Here is a 16,482-nt window from a genome sequence, read left to right as displayed (position 1 = left end):
TATGCAACCGTATTTTATTGCACTTTAGCTGTAAGCAGACTCGTAAATAGATGAAATAGAATTTAAATAGAGCTCTGTTTCATGGTCTGAATGTTATGACGTGAACTTTAATTCGTACATTATTTGCATCTTGTGTATCTTTGCACGTTTTAAATACCCAGTACGTGTAGAGATATTCACAGTCTATTTATAAGAAACTATATGTGCAGCGAGTGAATTTATATAATATTTCTATGCTTGCAGAAGATAGAAGTATAACAAAAGAAACAAATGTTTAGTTGGTTTAGCATAAGTTATATATCTATATTTCTGACATTTTTTTTACCTTCTTATAATCATCTTGTATGTTCTCTGTCCTGATTTTAACAACGTTCAGCAAAAATATGTTCAGCAAAAAAATATTAACAAAATAATGATGCTAATTCTCGTGTATTCATGCTTACATCTTTTCATCCAACATTGAATTTCCATTCCACGCATTGTTCCTCACGTTTATTTATTTGTGGTATCGTTCTCCTCCTAACAACAGCTTTTTCGTTTCATTTCCTGGTCAAATCGCATTTTGTGGAACGAAATATCGGTGACAAGCCGAGTGTGTGCATCCGATGCTGGCCAAGAAATCTTTAAAGGTGATCGTAGCTCTCTTCGAGCTCCTTTGATGCGTGGGGATAACTGGAGCTACCAGTTAAGTCAAGTGTATCGCGTCGAGACGAAGTAGTACACTGTTTCTTTCCGGAGTGCGTGCATCGGATCGAGGTTCCAGAGGATTGGCAGCCGTATAAGAGAATAGAGAAGAGCATCCTGGAAGTCTAGGAAGGGCAATACACGCAGGAACTACTGTCCAACGAGTCGTTAATTGACACACAAAAGACATGAACCTCCTTTATTTCGTAAGTGTTTCTCTTCATTTAATTTTGAATATTCTCTTCTTCCTCTCTCTTTTTTTTTTAGCGAGAATAAATAAATAAATATTGAAAGAAACCAGTAGTGAAATTGCAAAAAACAATACATACAGTATAGAGTATTTTGATGGAAATTAAAAATTGAAAGATCGAGCGTTTGTGAAGATTTGCTATTCGTGAGTGTTTCATTTTTTTTTGTTTTTTTTTTAAATTAACTTCTTTCTTCACGTGAAAATTTTGAACTTTATAGCAAGAATGCTGAATGAATATTGAAGAAACCGTAGCAAAATTACTAGAATATAGACAGTATAACGGAATCGAAATTATCATATTTAAGTAGATAAATTTGTTTATATGAGAAGATTTTATATTTGCATTTGATTTAAAATTTTGCTCGTGCGATTTATTAGAAATCACACGTCGAGTAAATGACAATTGGTAAAATTTACGAATAGGCTTCCTTCCTTGTTCATTCACGTATTTGTAACAGTTTTCACATTTGCTCGTGTAATTTGTAAATGCATTACGACTAGGCAGAACTATTATTTATATGCGAATATGTGTGCAACAGTTAGAAAGTAATTAAATCTTCAGTGAAAGTGAACTTGAAATTACGATACAAATGTCTCTACTTAATAAGTTGTACACTGAATATATTTTTACCATTATTATCCAACAGGTAATATTTATTATCATTATTTATACTCCATTGTATTCCTTCATATTTTTTACGATTCACATGTTTCTTTCCGGTGACAAAACTATTTTCTCTCGATTGTGCAATTTTATTAAATGTCCCACTAAACGTTCCTCGAGACTAGAAGGTAGATAATGATGGTAATTAGGATAATCTTTGCTATTAAGCGCGAAATCGATGAATTTAATGCGAGGAAGAAATTGCCTGATTATAATTTTGTCTAGAGCCTCGTTTTTCATTCACGTCGAGTGAAAATGGAAAACGTGAATTACTATTTGATGGAAAATGAGTCGTACTTCTATTATTTTCTAATATTTCTCACTTTCGTTATATATGTACATTTTGAAATAGAGAAAGACAAACCAATGATTTACAACTTGCTCATCAATGATTTTTGTTCTTTAAACGTAATTTAACAATAAAAATGAACTTTGATCTTGCTAATTCGACATTTTAAATATTATATTTAAAATATTTAAACATATTAAATTATAATAATTAATATAATAAACATATTAATAATATTAAATATATTATTGAACGTATTATAAAATATTTAATATATTTATGCTTCCTCCTTTGTATACAACAGAAAAGGTAGGATTCAAGATGTTCCAGATGCAGAAAGAAAAAATTTAAATTTAAACGATGTAAAATTCTTGCTACTTTAGAAATTCTCTCATTATTGTTGATCAGTTATTTATTTTTATATCTGCTTCTGTATTGTTGTATTCTTCTTTTTATATTTTGTCTCTTTTGATATAATTGTCTTTCTGTACTTGACACACAGAGAGAGAGAGAGAGAGAGAGAGAGAGAGAGAGAGAGAGAGAGAGAGAGAGAGAGAGAGAGAGAGAGAGAGAGAGAGAGAGAGAGAGAGAGAGAGAGAGAGAGAAAGAAGAAATTGATGGAACAAATTATGTCTTCTTGCAGGTGGCTGCGGTTATATGGACGGCAACCGTGACAGCGACATTGGAATCCGATTCCCATGGAAACTGGAGCAACGAAAAGGTAAACGCGAGGAACTTTCCTGTATCATAATACGCCGGCAAGGATTTGCAAATCTTCTTCCCAAGCTGATTTCATTTTCCCAGATCTGATCGCCCGATTCAGATCCATTTGCATTCTGATCAGTCGTCCAGACTTCCAAACCAGCTGAAGGCTTTCTTTCTTTCACGCGAAAGAATTTTCAACCGAGCGACGTTATTTCTCGAGTTTAAGTACCCTTTTTAATATCTGATTAAATTGGTACTTCACCTCTCATTCGCGAGAAGAATTAAAGAGTATCTTTACTTCATTTTCTCTCTGCTGCAATCAAATTGCTGCAGTCATTACGGCAATGGTCTTGGTCAATTTTCATCGAATTCGTTGGTACTCGTACGCGAAAAAAGCGGGATTCTCCTGGTCGATGAAAAACTTCAGATTAGATAACAGCTCTATGCAATCCATGGGAGAAATCTCAATCAGCAAGCAGGAGAAACCATGCGTTAATGTCGTATTAGCACATTTGCGATCGAGGAATTCAGAAAACCGCTTATTCCTCATCCTCTTTTAATAATTCTTCTCGCTCTACGTTGATTGGAAAGTTTCTATTCCCTGTACGGTGGCTGCTGTGACGGCGATGCATAGCATATCATTCTTTATAATGGTACTTTAACGAATCAATGATCGTCCATCGGCTCACTAATCACAAGGAAACAGTTATAAATAATCTTACCTTTATTATTACCGATGATAAACGTTCATATGTTAAAACATTATGAAATTAAAGTATTATATGATTATCTTCAGGATCAACTGAATTAAAAATTAACTAGATGTTTCTTGATGATCAATCATTTACATACATTCCAAAGAATAAACATCTTCTAAAGAATAAAAGTATATCACTCTTCTTTTAGGTATTTTTCAATCAAGGAAATAAGAATTTCCTGTTACTGGTACAGAATCATTTATATAGATTTCAAATAATAAAAATATATCACTCTTCTTTTAGGTATTTTTCAATGAAGGAAATAAAAATTCTCTGTTACTGATACAGAATCATTTCTATAGATTTGAAAGAACATCTTGCAAAGAATAAAAATATATCACTCTTCTTTTAGGTATTTTTCAATGAAGGAAATAAAAATTCTCTGTTACTGATACAGAATCATTTCTATAGATTTGAAAGAACATCTTGCAAAGAATAAAAATATATCACTCTTCTTTTAGGTATTTTTCAATGAAGGAAATAAAAATTCTCTGTTACTGATACAGAATCATTTCTATAGATTTGAAAGAACATCTTGCAAAGAATAAAAATATATCACTCTTCTTTTAAATATTTTTCAATGAAGGAAATAAAAATTCTCTGTTACTGATGCAGAATTATTTACATAGATTTCAAAGAACATCTTCCAAAGAATAAAAATATATCACTCTTCTTTTAGGTATTTTAGGTATTTTTCAATCAAGGAAATAAGAATTCTCTGTTACTGATACAGAATCATTTCTATAGATTTGAAAGAACATCTTGCAAAGAATAAAAATACATCACTCTTCTTTTAGATATTTTTCAATCAAGGAAATAAGAATTCCTTGTTACTGATACAGACTCATTTACATAGATTTCAAAGAACATCTTCCAAAGAATAAGAATATATTACTCTTTTTTTAGGTATTTTTCAATGAAGAAAACAATAAGAACTCTCTGTTACTGATACAGTATCTTCCGAAAAACGTTCACTGTGTATTTAACTGCGTTGTTCCAAATTAAATTGAAGAAGTGCAGGATACTTCCTGAAAGAAGGAAACGAGGATTGTTCGTCATTGACGTACGTATTTTTCTCGGAATTCGCTAGTGGTATTTCCATAACCTAGCCCAAGTTCCGCCCAAGTGAGGAAGAGCTCGCTTTGTCCTTGAAAATGCAACCGGGGGGGAACAGAGCGGAAATTACTTTCGACGCCGGGGACAAAACAATGGAGAACAAGTTTCGTTGCCTTACGTAAATCGACAGAGGGAAACCTTTCACGTGTAAACCCCGTGGTGGACCGATAGACACCATGCGGGGACATCCTTAACCTTCGGGCATAGAAATCTTTAACCTCGATCTACTTGCGGGCGTCATTCGAGTGCTACTTCGTGTACTGTCTCGACGTGTACACCCGCCTCGGACATGCTTCTACGACTGCCTCGTGATGCCTTCTTCAATTAATTCTCGTGTACGGAATCTCTTTCAGACTCTCATTGCCCAGTGTGAGATGAAATTTGTCGTTTCAGAATTACGATTCTGTTCTTCATTATCATCTACTACAGCTGCGGTCTTTTTGCCTAAATCCTATTGATGCAGAATTTTATCATCTTACTCACTATCTTCAACTTATCCTCCGTTTCATAATTATTATACATAGAGTATTGTAAGCAAAAGTTCACTTTACTTATAATGTCACAAAGTAGTATAAGAAACGAAATTTTAAATTAATAATTTTATATTATAAAAAACTAATACTTATATTAATAATCTTATATTATAAAAAAAAAGAAATAGGAACAAACATCTTTTGCTTACACATATTGTTTGTTAGTGTATTGCTTCATTTTTCTTTTTGGCATCAGAGCTGTAAAATGATCTATCTAGAGATCATGTCTTATATTTCACTTTGATTCCTCCTTTGTTCTTTAATTAAATGAATAATGGTCAGAAGTATAGTTTGCTACCTTTAATTTGTGGTTCTCTTACGATCAAGTCTTCTAAATCTTACCTTAGCAATATTTTTTAAAAGAGAAGAGACGAATGGCCTTCCAGCCAGCCTTCATCCGCAAGTTTTAGGTGAAAGTCGTCCTTAACCTTCGCATGCTGCCTAGGTCATTTCACTCGCGTCTCATTCTCTTCCGACAAGTCCGTCTAACAAAGTGCAACAGCTTGCACTTTCCCCCCTGAGTGCGTCTACTCAGAAACGCTTACCCGTGTCATTACACGCTTCGAGAAACGAGCGGCGAGTGCTTACAATCCCTCCTCTTTGCCTATTGGCAACAAGTATAATCGAGTTTGTATTGTCAATTTTGTTACAGAACAGAACTCTCTGAAGTTTGAAGCCCCGATTCGTGGATTTTCATAGTGAAGACTTAATTCCAACGCTATTTGGATTGAACATCAATTTACCATCTTTGTTCTTTTTTAATTTGCTCGCTCTACGAATTCCTCTTCTAAAATTCTACGACACTGCGCTTCTGAAATTTTTTTTATCAATTTTTATTAAAGGGATGGTCATCAGAATTTTGTACCGCAACCGGAAATTATCTGGCCAACTCACTCTCTTCTCTCTCCGGTTGAACTGCTGACATACAGCGAATTCCTGGGATAAGGGCGGGATTTATCTCGTAGTTATTCGACTTTCTCTTCGAGCGTAATTCCGCGAGGCACTTCTGCAGTAGCCTCTCCCGACGTGAAACGCAACATTTTGTAACTGGGCTCTGCAATCTGACGTGGTTCATAAGAAAAGGAAGGCATTGCTTCGCCGTTAATTACTAGAAATCGTAATTGCATCAATTACAGTCGGAGCGGTATATGCAAAGTATTCTCCGATTAACATCTGAGAAAGAAAAAAAAGAAAAAAAAAATGCAACAACGCATTTGTTCTATTCTCATATCTTCGTCTCATTTTCATTCTCTCATTTTTGTTTTCCTTTTAGAATCTAGAAGAAGCATATATTTTTCAGAAGTATGACGGACATTTATTCAGTGTCCAACTGCTGAAATGGCAATTTCATTTTACGACACGGCGATTACCTTGGGCTAATTGATAAGAGAATTTCCTCGCACAAAAAGTGCGAATACTTTCTCCAGGTACTTTCAGATGAAAGCTGGCTCGGTGTTGACCCACCTACTGTCAAAAATTCGACGTAAACAATTCCGGCAGTTCCCTTTCTCTTTCTCTTTCTCTTCTCTTCCTCGCCAACGCGATGCAGCAACTTTGTTTATATGCTCACTGCTTCAATTTGTACTTCACTCTAATTTAAACCGTTCAGTTTCTTCCTCTCAAGAAGTTTTCACCAGTGATTCAACATTCTCTGCAAATGGTAATTCTTCATTCAAGGAAAATTTCTAGGTAATTGTTTCTCTAATTGATCTAATTTTCGAAGTCACATTTTACTAACAATAGCAACTTTTCTCCTAGCAAATCCAAGCTCCATTCAATCATTTTCCACTAGGAAACAGAACTCCTGAAGATATTTTTACTAAATTTAGTTTCCATAAGAAGTTCAACAATAGTTGAACAGAGGCCAAGGACAAGGACATTCTGTCAACGTTACATTTTATTTCAACAAGCCACAAAACAGTGAAAGCGTTGTCCTTTCTTGATCTTTGTGTCCCAAGAAAGAGGCAATTTTGGACACGTTACTAATTTAAAAATACTTCTTCTCCAATCTCAGATGAAAGGGAACTTGGTATCAATTTTCTCTGAGCCATTTGTGTTTGAGTTGCAAAATATTTTCACTTTTTTTCAGCAGAATTGTTGCCAGTTAGCGGCAGAGGTGTAAACCTCTCTTTTGTAGTCTCAGCCAGTGATTTCTCCTTGCAACCGATACTGGTTTCATCTTGCAAAACGACGATCCACTCCCAATATTCTGAAAAATCCAGAACAAGTGAAAACATCGTTGACTCGGGGACTCCCCTTTTAGGGAGAAAAACTTCGAACAGTTCTCAAGCCACGACGCGAATTTCTCCAGCGTTTATTTCTAACAATTATCGGACCAGTTCTCCAGAGAGCTCATTGAAATGTATCGAACGCCATGAACAAGTTAAATACTTTTGTACATATTGGTTAGCATACTATAAATAGTGACATATTATGCGACAGATATTATTAAAAGGTGAGTCTAATAACTTTGCTAGATCACTTCATTCTGATAGGAATTTTGTAAGAAAATTGTACTATCAATCTACCATCAATCTAAATTTCATTGAGCTTTACCAAGTATAAGAAGCAAAGTAAAAATGGTGTATACTAATCGATTATATTTCAGGGTATAGTATTTTGTAATCAACGAATAACGAAATGAAGAAAGGGACTGAGAGATAGCAGAGAAAAGAAGCTGAGAGCTTCCATTTGTCGGAAGAGCGTTTCGACGCGAGGCTGGCCGAAACAGTTTGCTTTTAATAAGATCCAGAGCGGGTGCGCACGACTCTCACTGGTTTTTCTTTTGCGCGAGCTGCAAGAATGCGGCGTGCATCTTTTCCCGTTTTGCCTTTCTTCTCGCTCGAATGGCACTGGAGAAAGGGAGACCGGTAGTTGGTACCGTAACGTCCACCTTTCTCTCATCTCGTCAGGCCAGATGCGTTATTTTCAACCTCCTCTTGCTCGAGACGATACTCCACTTAAGCAAAATTTGTATATCTCGTGGTCCGTTACGGCTTCTGTGATTTATTACAGATTGCTTCTGCAAAAGTTTATCTTACAGTTCGCTTCCTTTGTGAAGAAAAGATCACTTTGAGAAATGTTCGTTTCTTACTGTTTATTAGTTTATTGAAAATGAATATCTTTGATACTTCAGGAATTCTCCAGAGGCTTCTCAAATATAACAGATGTCTCTTTAGAAACGTTCGAATTACGTAATTTCACAATTTCCTTTTGAGCTCTTTGCGAACAAACATTCCTAAAGAAACATCGGATGTGCAAAAGATGGGAACTTCAGTGTCTCCTATTGAGTTACTTAGAAAATTCTATAACTAAATTTTCACTGATCATTTTGAGGAAAATTTAATGTGCAATTAATCCATGAATGGATTCGTTCTACTACACAAGTTTTTATTCGCCACTCTTTTGAATTTACTACAGTTTCTTCGTTTGAGAAAATTTCCTAAAGAATCACTTGCTATTAACAAGGATTCTACAGGTAATTCCCCAAAGATGATTGCTTCACTTGTCTGTGAAAATAACTGTTCAATTTCTGTGTTCTTCTTCATAATATTCTGAAAGAATATAAATCATGATCTACAAAACGTCAAAATTCAGCATTTCCACTGCTGGAAGTATTTTCAGACGATTTTATCAAACCTAATAGGTTTGAACATTAATCATCCGAACGAGTTTTACCAGGATTGGTATTTTTATCAAAATCAATCGATTTTTTTTACTCTCGTTTGTTCACTGAGCGAAGCCACGAGTTTCATTTCTAGGACTTCTTCGTGATTTTCTACTTCTACTTGGAACAAATTGGGTCAGACGCTCGGGCCTCGCCCACTAGCTCGTGCCTCGATGACTGGTACAGCCTGTCTGTACATACATACAGTGCAGAGCATCGCTTTTCTGATCAGAACATCGATACTTTCTTTGGTTCTTTTTTTTTTTTTCTTCTAACAGCGAGAAAGTCAATTGCAAAAATCTGGAAACTTCACATGGAGTTTTATCTCCATTGTAAATTTTTTCTCTCCACTATACACATTGTCAAACCTGTCATTGCTATGCCAGAGAACTTATTAATACTGTTAAACTGTCAACAATCCTAATTCAATTGCGCAGGAGAACGATTCAAGGACCACTTACAATACATTTCAATCGATGAATTTTCACTTTAACGAGGACCATTTTATTCCATTATTGTAGGAACTCTCCGACGGTATCTACGATCAACAAGCACTTAACAGCCAAAAACACGGCGAAACTGGGAACGTCGAAGAAGAATCAACAAGTCAATACGAAAGGATCTTTGATGCGTCTGAAACAGTCAAACCTGCTGAAAAGGGAAAAGAAGAGGACGAAGAAGAAGAGGAAAAGGAAGAGGAAACACTGATCGAGCCTCTTGGTAGAAATGAGGAGAATCAACAAGTGGTTGGTACTCACTGACGTGTGACATTCAAGTTGGATTCATTTAACATTAGAGAGATAAATCCTAGACTTTAGAACCCCGTCCACCTCTAGACAAAGTAGTAACACTAGAAAAATTTCTCCCAACACTTCGAGAGATTACTATTTAAATAGTTGATAAATAATCTGTTCTGTTTCGAGCAAACAATCTCTGCCGACCAGTTATACTCAAATTAAATTAATGAAATTAATCGTTCTCCCCGGCACGTGTACTGATGAATAAAAATGTCCGGATTGATTTTCACGCTGTTGAACTGCTACGTTTGATCGATTAATGGGCAATTCCCTCGCTTTCCCTCGGTGGAAAGCAATTCGCTTTCGATGCCACGCGAAGCGCTGGCTAATCATATCAGGAAAAATGTATTTGCGTCATCCGACGTATAAAATCGGCGATAAACACGCGCGAGAAATGACGAAATGGCCGAAATTGCAGCACGTTGCAGAAGTTGCTTTCAGCAAGTCACGACAGAAGGAAATAGTTATCTACCTGGTTATATATAACGCCAGAAATTCATACGTATTTCGATGCACGCAATTTTCAATTCACCCGATAATCGTCTGACGCGCGCTTTCACTCGAAGCGTAAGAGGAAACGATTATTACGTTGCATGCCATAGGATAGATACACACAGACGTTCATTTTTGCACAAAATAGTCATCCATCACGCGACATTGTCTGCAATATTTGTTTAAAATTGAAAAACGTTGCTGTAGGTTTTTTTTTTTATCTTTGAAAGTCTTCATTTTGATTTTGACTCATGCCTCTCCTACATTCAATTAACTAATAAAAAGTCGTCTCTAATTTAAAAATCGCATAAAATCACCCAGGGATCTCTCCTCTCTCTCTCTCTCTCTCTCAACGTTAAATCCATCATCATACGTTACGTTTAACAAACGTAATATCTAAACGTAGTAATATCATTTCAGGCCGAATCCCAACAGCAATTTTCCAAGCAGCTAGTTCAACCGTACGTCGTGCCCCTGAAAGCGAAAAGCGTTTCAGGAAACGCGTCGAGCGAGTCGGCGGACATTCCGAGGTCAACGAGAGTCAGTCAAGTCACAGCCAACGAAACATTCACGGTGGAATACGTCCCTTCTCAAGAGATAATCTTGCAAGACTACTCCAGCTACAACTCTCAGGAGAGTAGCGCCAACGACCTGAGCCAAACCGTCTCTAAAGGGAACCCGGCTGACGTTGAAAACGTGGGAGAGTTTGGGCAACGAGTTCGCAGCTCGTCCCCTCAGCTCAGGTCGAGAAACAACGACGGCCACAGACGACTACGGAACAAACAGTCGCTCGATGCTCAATCGTCCTCCACCGAGGATCAACGAAAACAATATAGAAAGAACTTCCGTTCTTACGTGAGGAAACTGAACGTGAGTAGTTCCGACGCATTCCCCAAGGATCGATCCCCTTTCTCTCCGGCGAAGAACGCAGCGCCGCAGAGAAGCTTGAAACAGAAGGAAACTGACAATGAAGGAGATCATATTGTCATCAAGGATGCCTCCTCGTCCACGTCCACGGTTCCATTGGGCAAATTCTCCGGCCCAATCGTGGTCCCGGATCTTCCGCGACAGAAGAAATACTCGTACGCCACCACGGTCGACTACATCGACGAGAACAACGAGGTATCGAGGCCAGCAGTCGTTGAATCGGCAACGCCGAAAGTTTCTGAAACCTTGGGCTATCAAGCGGCGCCGCCTGTCGTCTTGAACCCTCTCCAGGTTGGCGTTGCTCTGATGAACGCGGGTCAGGATCTGGTCAACGGTGAGGTCACCCTGACGAAACTGTATCCCCAGGAGGAGCCTGAGAGTCAAGAGGCTACGGAGATCGGCGCGCCGAGTTTGATCCAGAGCGACGTTCCGGGCAACTTGAGTTCCCAGAGCGACCAGGTCGGGCCAGTCAAGTCGGTGGAGATCCAAAAGTCCGTGGAGATATATCACACGGCGCCCATTCAGGAGATCCACTATCCTGTGGAATTCGTTCCCAATGTTCAGCAGCTGCCGCTGGTGAAACAGCGCGGTCAAGAAGACCAGAGGAAGCCAGGTAGAGGTCAGCTGAAGGAACAGAGGCAGAATCAGGTGAACGTGTACAAGAGCAACGAGATTCTGGATGAAAGTGTCTCGCTCAACAGCCAAGAACGTGGTCGTTACGAATACAACGCGAACGAGAACGACGTTGTCTACTCAGCGACCTCTGGTCAGGTCGACCAGGCCGTGGCTGTTGCCAAACCCCCTACAGCTGTTTTCGGAGCTAAAGAGCAAGTGGACGGCAGCAGCCAGTACGACCAGGTAACGATCAAACACTCCAAACTGCAAGGAGTCCCCGAGATAAATGTTAAACAGGGCAGCTACGAAGCAGCCGCCGCTGTTGCGCAACCGCCGAGAGGAGTGGAGAGTGTTCCAAGTTTGGCTAGTCCGGAGAACCTTCAGGAGCCGCCCCAGCAGATTCTGCTGACCAAGGTCGCTGGCGAGCCGCCAGCCGAACTGAGGCTGCTGATGTATCATCATCCGGCGGAGAAGAACGTTCACCCGCCGCAAACGGTGGACGTGGTGGAGAAAAAGGTGCCATACGCGGTGGAGAAAGTGATCGAGAAGCAGATAACGATCCCCCAGCCGTTCCCCGTGCACATACCGATAGACAGGGTGGTGGAGAAGCAGATACGGATCCCGTATCCGGTTCACGTGGAGAAAGTGATCGAGAAGAAGGTGCCGCTGGCCGTGCAGAGGTTCATCATACCTCTGCCGATTCACTTCAGGGTCCCTCAACCGGTCCCGATCCCGGTGAAGAAGGTGGTGGAGAAGCCCGTGCCGATCCCCGTGCCCGTGGTGGAGAAGATCGTCGAGAAGCCGGTGCATCTGACGAGGCCGTACACGATCGAGATTGAGAAGAGCAGGCCGTACACGTTGGAGAGCACCAAACTCGTCAAGTCGGTGCCGATTTACAACGTGCAGCCGGACGTTGTTGGTTATCAGCAACCGGTCAGACAGAATTTTCAGACGCCCGTGGAGTCAACCTACGCGAGTGACGGCGAGCAAGGTTACTACAACTCGACGAGTCAGTTTTACGGTCCAGGATACTTGAACTTGAACCGTCCTCACGCTAGGCAACCGACGTTGGTGCACGCGTTGCCGAAGAAATTCGCAACCTCGTACAGCGTTCAGTATCCCCACTCGGTGATTTACTCGGTGAGCAACGGTAATTTGCTGGCTTACGGCAGGGCGGCCGAAAAGGACAAGCTCAAGGACGAATACGTCGGCCCAGTGCCAAGAAAAACTTCCATCGGGATACAGTCGAAGTCTCTCTACTCGTCGCCGGACGCTGTTCAGGCAACGCTGAGAAGAACCAGGCAAGAGGCTGCTGTCGGGAACACCGGTAGCTTCAGACAGTCCAAGATGGAGTACGGATTCAAACCACCTATGGTGCCCTCGGTCCAGTACGACGAACAGACCGCGACGAAAGTGGAGTAAATTTGCCCCGGGTTGTAATTTCGCTTCTTCCGTTCATTCAGCCGTTTAAAATCCTTCGATGAATGACAATTGGATTGCACAGAAATATTCCACTTGTGATACTATAAAGACGTGGTTCCCAACGTGGCACAATTTGATCTAGAGGGGCAATTCGAGAATGAGTTATCAACAGAGATTGTTTCTTTAAATGAAAATTTAACTTTCTAATCTGTTTCTTCCATGGATATCATGTTCTTTCGAAGCATGTGAAACTCGACCAAGTTAATTTAGGTTCCCTCCACGTCAAAAAATAAATTTTTGGAATAATAAGAATAATAAGAATTGTGTGTCATCAGGATTTTAGAGATGCTGGGAACCACTGCTATGGAGAGTCTGGAATTTCCAAATTACGTGGCCCAATTTTTCTCATCATTACTTTATTACACTTCTTCGTTTGAAACTGGAATTCTGTAATTTTCCAAAGGAGAAACTCCAAAGGAGAGCGAATCCTTCCCTTTTAGTCGCCTCTTACGACAAGCAGGGACTACTGTAGGTGAATTCTTGGTCCCCACCCACAGGGACGAATAGTGAAGAAGTCACTAGCAAATTTCCCCCCTGTACAATGATCAATTTCAACAAGCGGAGAGAAATGTTTACTGTCCTCTGCATCGCTTTCTTCACTATCTGCTTTCAAGTGTTAACCCCATGATGATTAATGCAATGTAAATACAAGGATGTATTATATTTATTGTAAGCATGGAGGCATTTAAGAAGAGGAAATATCTCATGTAACGATCATCTAAATAAATTTCGTTAATCTTGTTCTTTTTTTTTTTTGGTTTTCATCGGATTGATTGTACTTTAGGTAGCAAAGACTGATACATAGTACAATTGTAGAAAGTATCACGTTTCAGAACTTCTTCTTGATGCCATTCTACATTGGATTTGAAGACGAAATTGTAATCAATTCCTCTTTGAAATTGATAATGTATGTACTTTTTGAATAAGAACATTCAACACCCTCAAACTTTTTAATTTGTATCTTATTTTTTTTATAGTAAAGATACGTTAATTAAATTACGATTATTATTACATTTCGTACGTTTATTAAATTATCTGTAATATGAAATGCATTATCATTATTTTCATTGTAAAGAAACATTATTCAAGCTCTTCTCTGTTTTCATCTCTTTGAATAAAGCTTATGTATTTGCAGGTAGAGGAAATGCACAATATAATTCAACGTTTATTCTTGGACGGTACCTGTTTAATTGCTCGAACAATATATATTATAACAATCGTCATATATCTCGTCGGGTCAATGAAAAGAAAAAAAAAAAAAAATACTGATACAGTTGCAAATAATGATTAGAATACTCTGGACCCCCGCCCAGGAGATGAAGTTGATTTCTGCTGGTGACGCGCATTAATTTATCCATACGCACGTACATACATATACATACATATTATATTTATATATATAATTTATATATATATATATTTCTTTATTTATATATAACTTTATGTATAATCTGTAAAGGTGAGTCAGTGCCGCTCATTTTCTTCGTTGATCTGTAAACTCTATGTACAATACTCATTTTACATTATATTAAAAAAAAGAAAAAAAAAAGAAGAGAACGTACAGTAGAAACTTGATTAACTAGTCATATCTAGTAGAACTTTCTAGCCTAACCAACTTGGCTTAGTCATCACCTAATTTTACTTTCTCAATTTAAAATATAAAGTGGTGTATTTACAAAAAAAAAAAAGAAGAAAAAAATATCCAGTCTATTGTAATTTGTAAAACGAATAGTTTTACAGTTGATAATCTTGTCAACTGGTTATAGATAATGAATGTTGGTGAAGAAAAAAGGTCACTAATCAAGACTTTAACTGGATTTAACAGTCTGTATAATTTGATATGCAACGTACAACAATAAAACTGCAGATTCTGATGTTACAGATCTTACAAAATACTTCCGATTGCTCTTATAATCGAGACTCTACTGTACCAAATGGTAAACCTTAAGAAGAAGAAAAAAAAAGAAAATAAAGAAACAAGAAGATCCATCTCTCACTCATGTTTTCAGGGGCGTACAAGAAAAGTGTAGGGTACGTTCGTTTGAATGGATCACCTTGCACGCTCAGACCCCAATTTGTAATTTTTACGATCACAGCTGCTACGGAAGAAAAACTGTACACTGACGTTCCCCGCGCATAGTCTAGAAAAATGTACAAACACATATAACAATGCTCATGTGCGGTCTCACGAGCAAACTCAAAAAGAAAAAGAGAGAAAACAAATCTTTCTCTCTTTTCTCTGTTTTTTCTTTTTTCTTTTTTCGTTTCAAAACAAACTCATCTCTTCCTTCGTCGTGAAGAAAATTATATATAAATTCACGCTCGTCGAGGTCCCTCTCTTTCCCCCTTTTTTTTAAACGTATAGTCCCTTAAACACCCGCTACAATTCACCTCGAGTTGTCTTTAATAAAAGATATGGAATGTTTTGCTTTCATTATGGTACATGTATAACGTGAAATTAACATTCTGCGATAATCGTATTTACAAGACTTACAAATCGCACCTAAGATAATTCGTCATCGGTCGCACTTCAATCTCAATAATGTTGAAAGATCAAAACACGATTTTCTCTATTTCTTTTTATAGAAAATTCTTGCGATTCATTACTACTTTTTCTTTAATTTCTGTCTGTTTCAGTTCACTGTTATGTTGTGATTGAAATGGAAGTGCCACAGACACAGAAACAGTGGCGTAGTCAGATGCGCTGCAACTCGTTTTCTCCTTCAACTTAGTGTAAATAAGCTACAAATCTACAATTTAGTCGCGCTCTTCTATAGAATTTTACAGTGACATACACAATGCAAAAAAAAAAAAAAAAATTTGACCGTGCTCGGTCTTTGTGCTCCATTAAAAAAATCCTCTCCGTCAAATACAACCAAATGTACCCACACTCGTTTAAAAGATATTTGAAAAAGAAGATATCCCGTAACGAAACGAAAGTTTGGAAGAATTCTCTTAGCAATTTTTAAAAAAGAAATTGTTGGTTATTACCTATTAGTTAGTTGTAAACTTCATAATGACACTTACACGCATCTAAGAAAATAACAATTGCAACAAACTTGCGAAGAGATCGACACGTCGCGTTGTAAAAACCTTAAAAGATCTCTCCTCCCCCTGTTTGTCTTTCAAAATGCTGACACTTCCAACTACGTCACTGCACGAAAGAGTATAAACTATCTAACATTCGGACTTGTCTTCTTCGACCAACTGTTGCGTGTCCTTCCCCGAGTCAATGGGTGTCGGGTCGAGCTCTCTTCTCTTCAGGTGCAACTGCGGTGACTCCTTGTGCTGGATGCTAGACGGCTTCATCTCAGCTGGCAATTCGTACATACTGCTGGCGCCGGTGCCGTTCGTAGCGCCTGTCTCCGTGTTCACCGCGTCGTACATCGGATTGCTGAAGTCCCTGTTCTTGTTACTCACGTCACCGAGATTGTACTCCACGTCCAGAGGTTCCTGAAGAAGAGATTTTCCAATGTGGTAATAATTATGACAGCGTAGCTGGA

At 38.5% G+C, this 16,482-nt stretch overlaps 2 protein-coding genes and 1 long non-coding RNA gene across 5 annotated transcripts in view; 1 reads left to right on the top strand and 2 right to left on the bottom strand.

Annotated features, from left to right (window-relative positions):
- The first annotated feature begins 11 nt into the window (after positions 1-11).
- LOC122527116 lies at positions 12-15,778 on the top strand. 2 transcript variants are annotated; one of them, XM_043651002.1, is made up of 6 exons: positions 12-890; positions 2,531-2,608; positions 9,188-9,412; positions 10,376-13,648; positions 13,764-13,886; positions 14,115-15,778. In XM_043651002.1, the coding sequence occupies exons 1-4, from the start codon at positions 873-875 to the stop codon at positions 12,917-12,919; spliced, it is 2,865 nt and encodes a 954-aa protein (XP_043506937.1). In that variant the 5' UTR covers positions 12-872; the 3' UTR covers positions 12,920-13,648; positions 13,764-13,886; positions 14,115-15,778. The 2 variants fall into 2 exon arrangements, with proteins under 2 accessions (XP_043506937.1, XP_043506936.1); XM_043651001.1 differs by having other exon boundaries at positions 10,376-13,886.
- LOC122527131 lies at positions 3,471-9,267 on the bottom strand. 2 transcript variants are annotated; one of them, XR_006306286.1, is made up of 7 exons: positions 7,774-9,267; positions 6,738-7,208; positions 6,370-6,650; positions 5,894-6,275; positions 5,342-5,810; positions 5,149-5,256; positions 3,471-4,917 (listed from the first exon to the last, which is right to left on the bottom strand). It is a non-coding gene; the product is annotated as an uncharacterized LOC122527131 (long non-coding RNA). The 2 variants fall into 2 exon arrangements; XR_006306285.1 differs by having other exon boundaries at positions 6,738-9,267.
- The window catches only part of LOC122527114 (low-density lipoprotein receptor-related protein 2), a 42,961-nt gene continuing 41,271 nt past the window's right edge, over positions 14,793-16,482 (bottom strand). The window contains exon 20 of the mRNA XM_043650998.1: positions 14,793-16,432. Within this exon, the coding sequence (XP_043506933.1) occupies positions 16,157-16,432 (276 nt within the window). The 3' untranslated portion in view covers positions 14,793-16,156. The remainder of the gene's footprint in view (positions 16,433-16,482) is intronic.

The sequence above is a fragment of the Frieseomelitta varia genome, unplaced genomic scaffold, assembly GCF_011392965.1.
Source record: "Frieseomelitta varia isolate USP_RPSP 00005682 unplaced genomic scaffold, Fvar_1.2 scaffold_212, whole genome shotgun sequence".
Taxonomy (NCBI): Eukaryota; Metazoa; Arthropoda; class Insecta; order Hymenoptera; family Apidae; genus Frieseomelitta; species Frieseomelitta varia.
The sequence above is the reverse complement of the archived record's forward strand: the minus strand, read 5'-3'. Positions and strand labels throughout refer to the sequence as shown.

Coding starts and splice junctions, on each gene's coding strand:
- LOC122527116 (XM_043651002.1), top strand. Junction 2,609..9,187: donor GAAACTGGAGCAACGAAAAG/GTAAACGCGAGG, acceptor CCATTATTGTAG/GAACTCTCCGACGGTATCTA. Junction 9,413..10,375: donor ATGAGGAGAATCAACAAGTG/GTTGGTACTCAC, acceptor ATATCATTTCAG/GCCGAATCCCAACAGCAATT.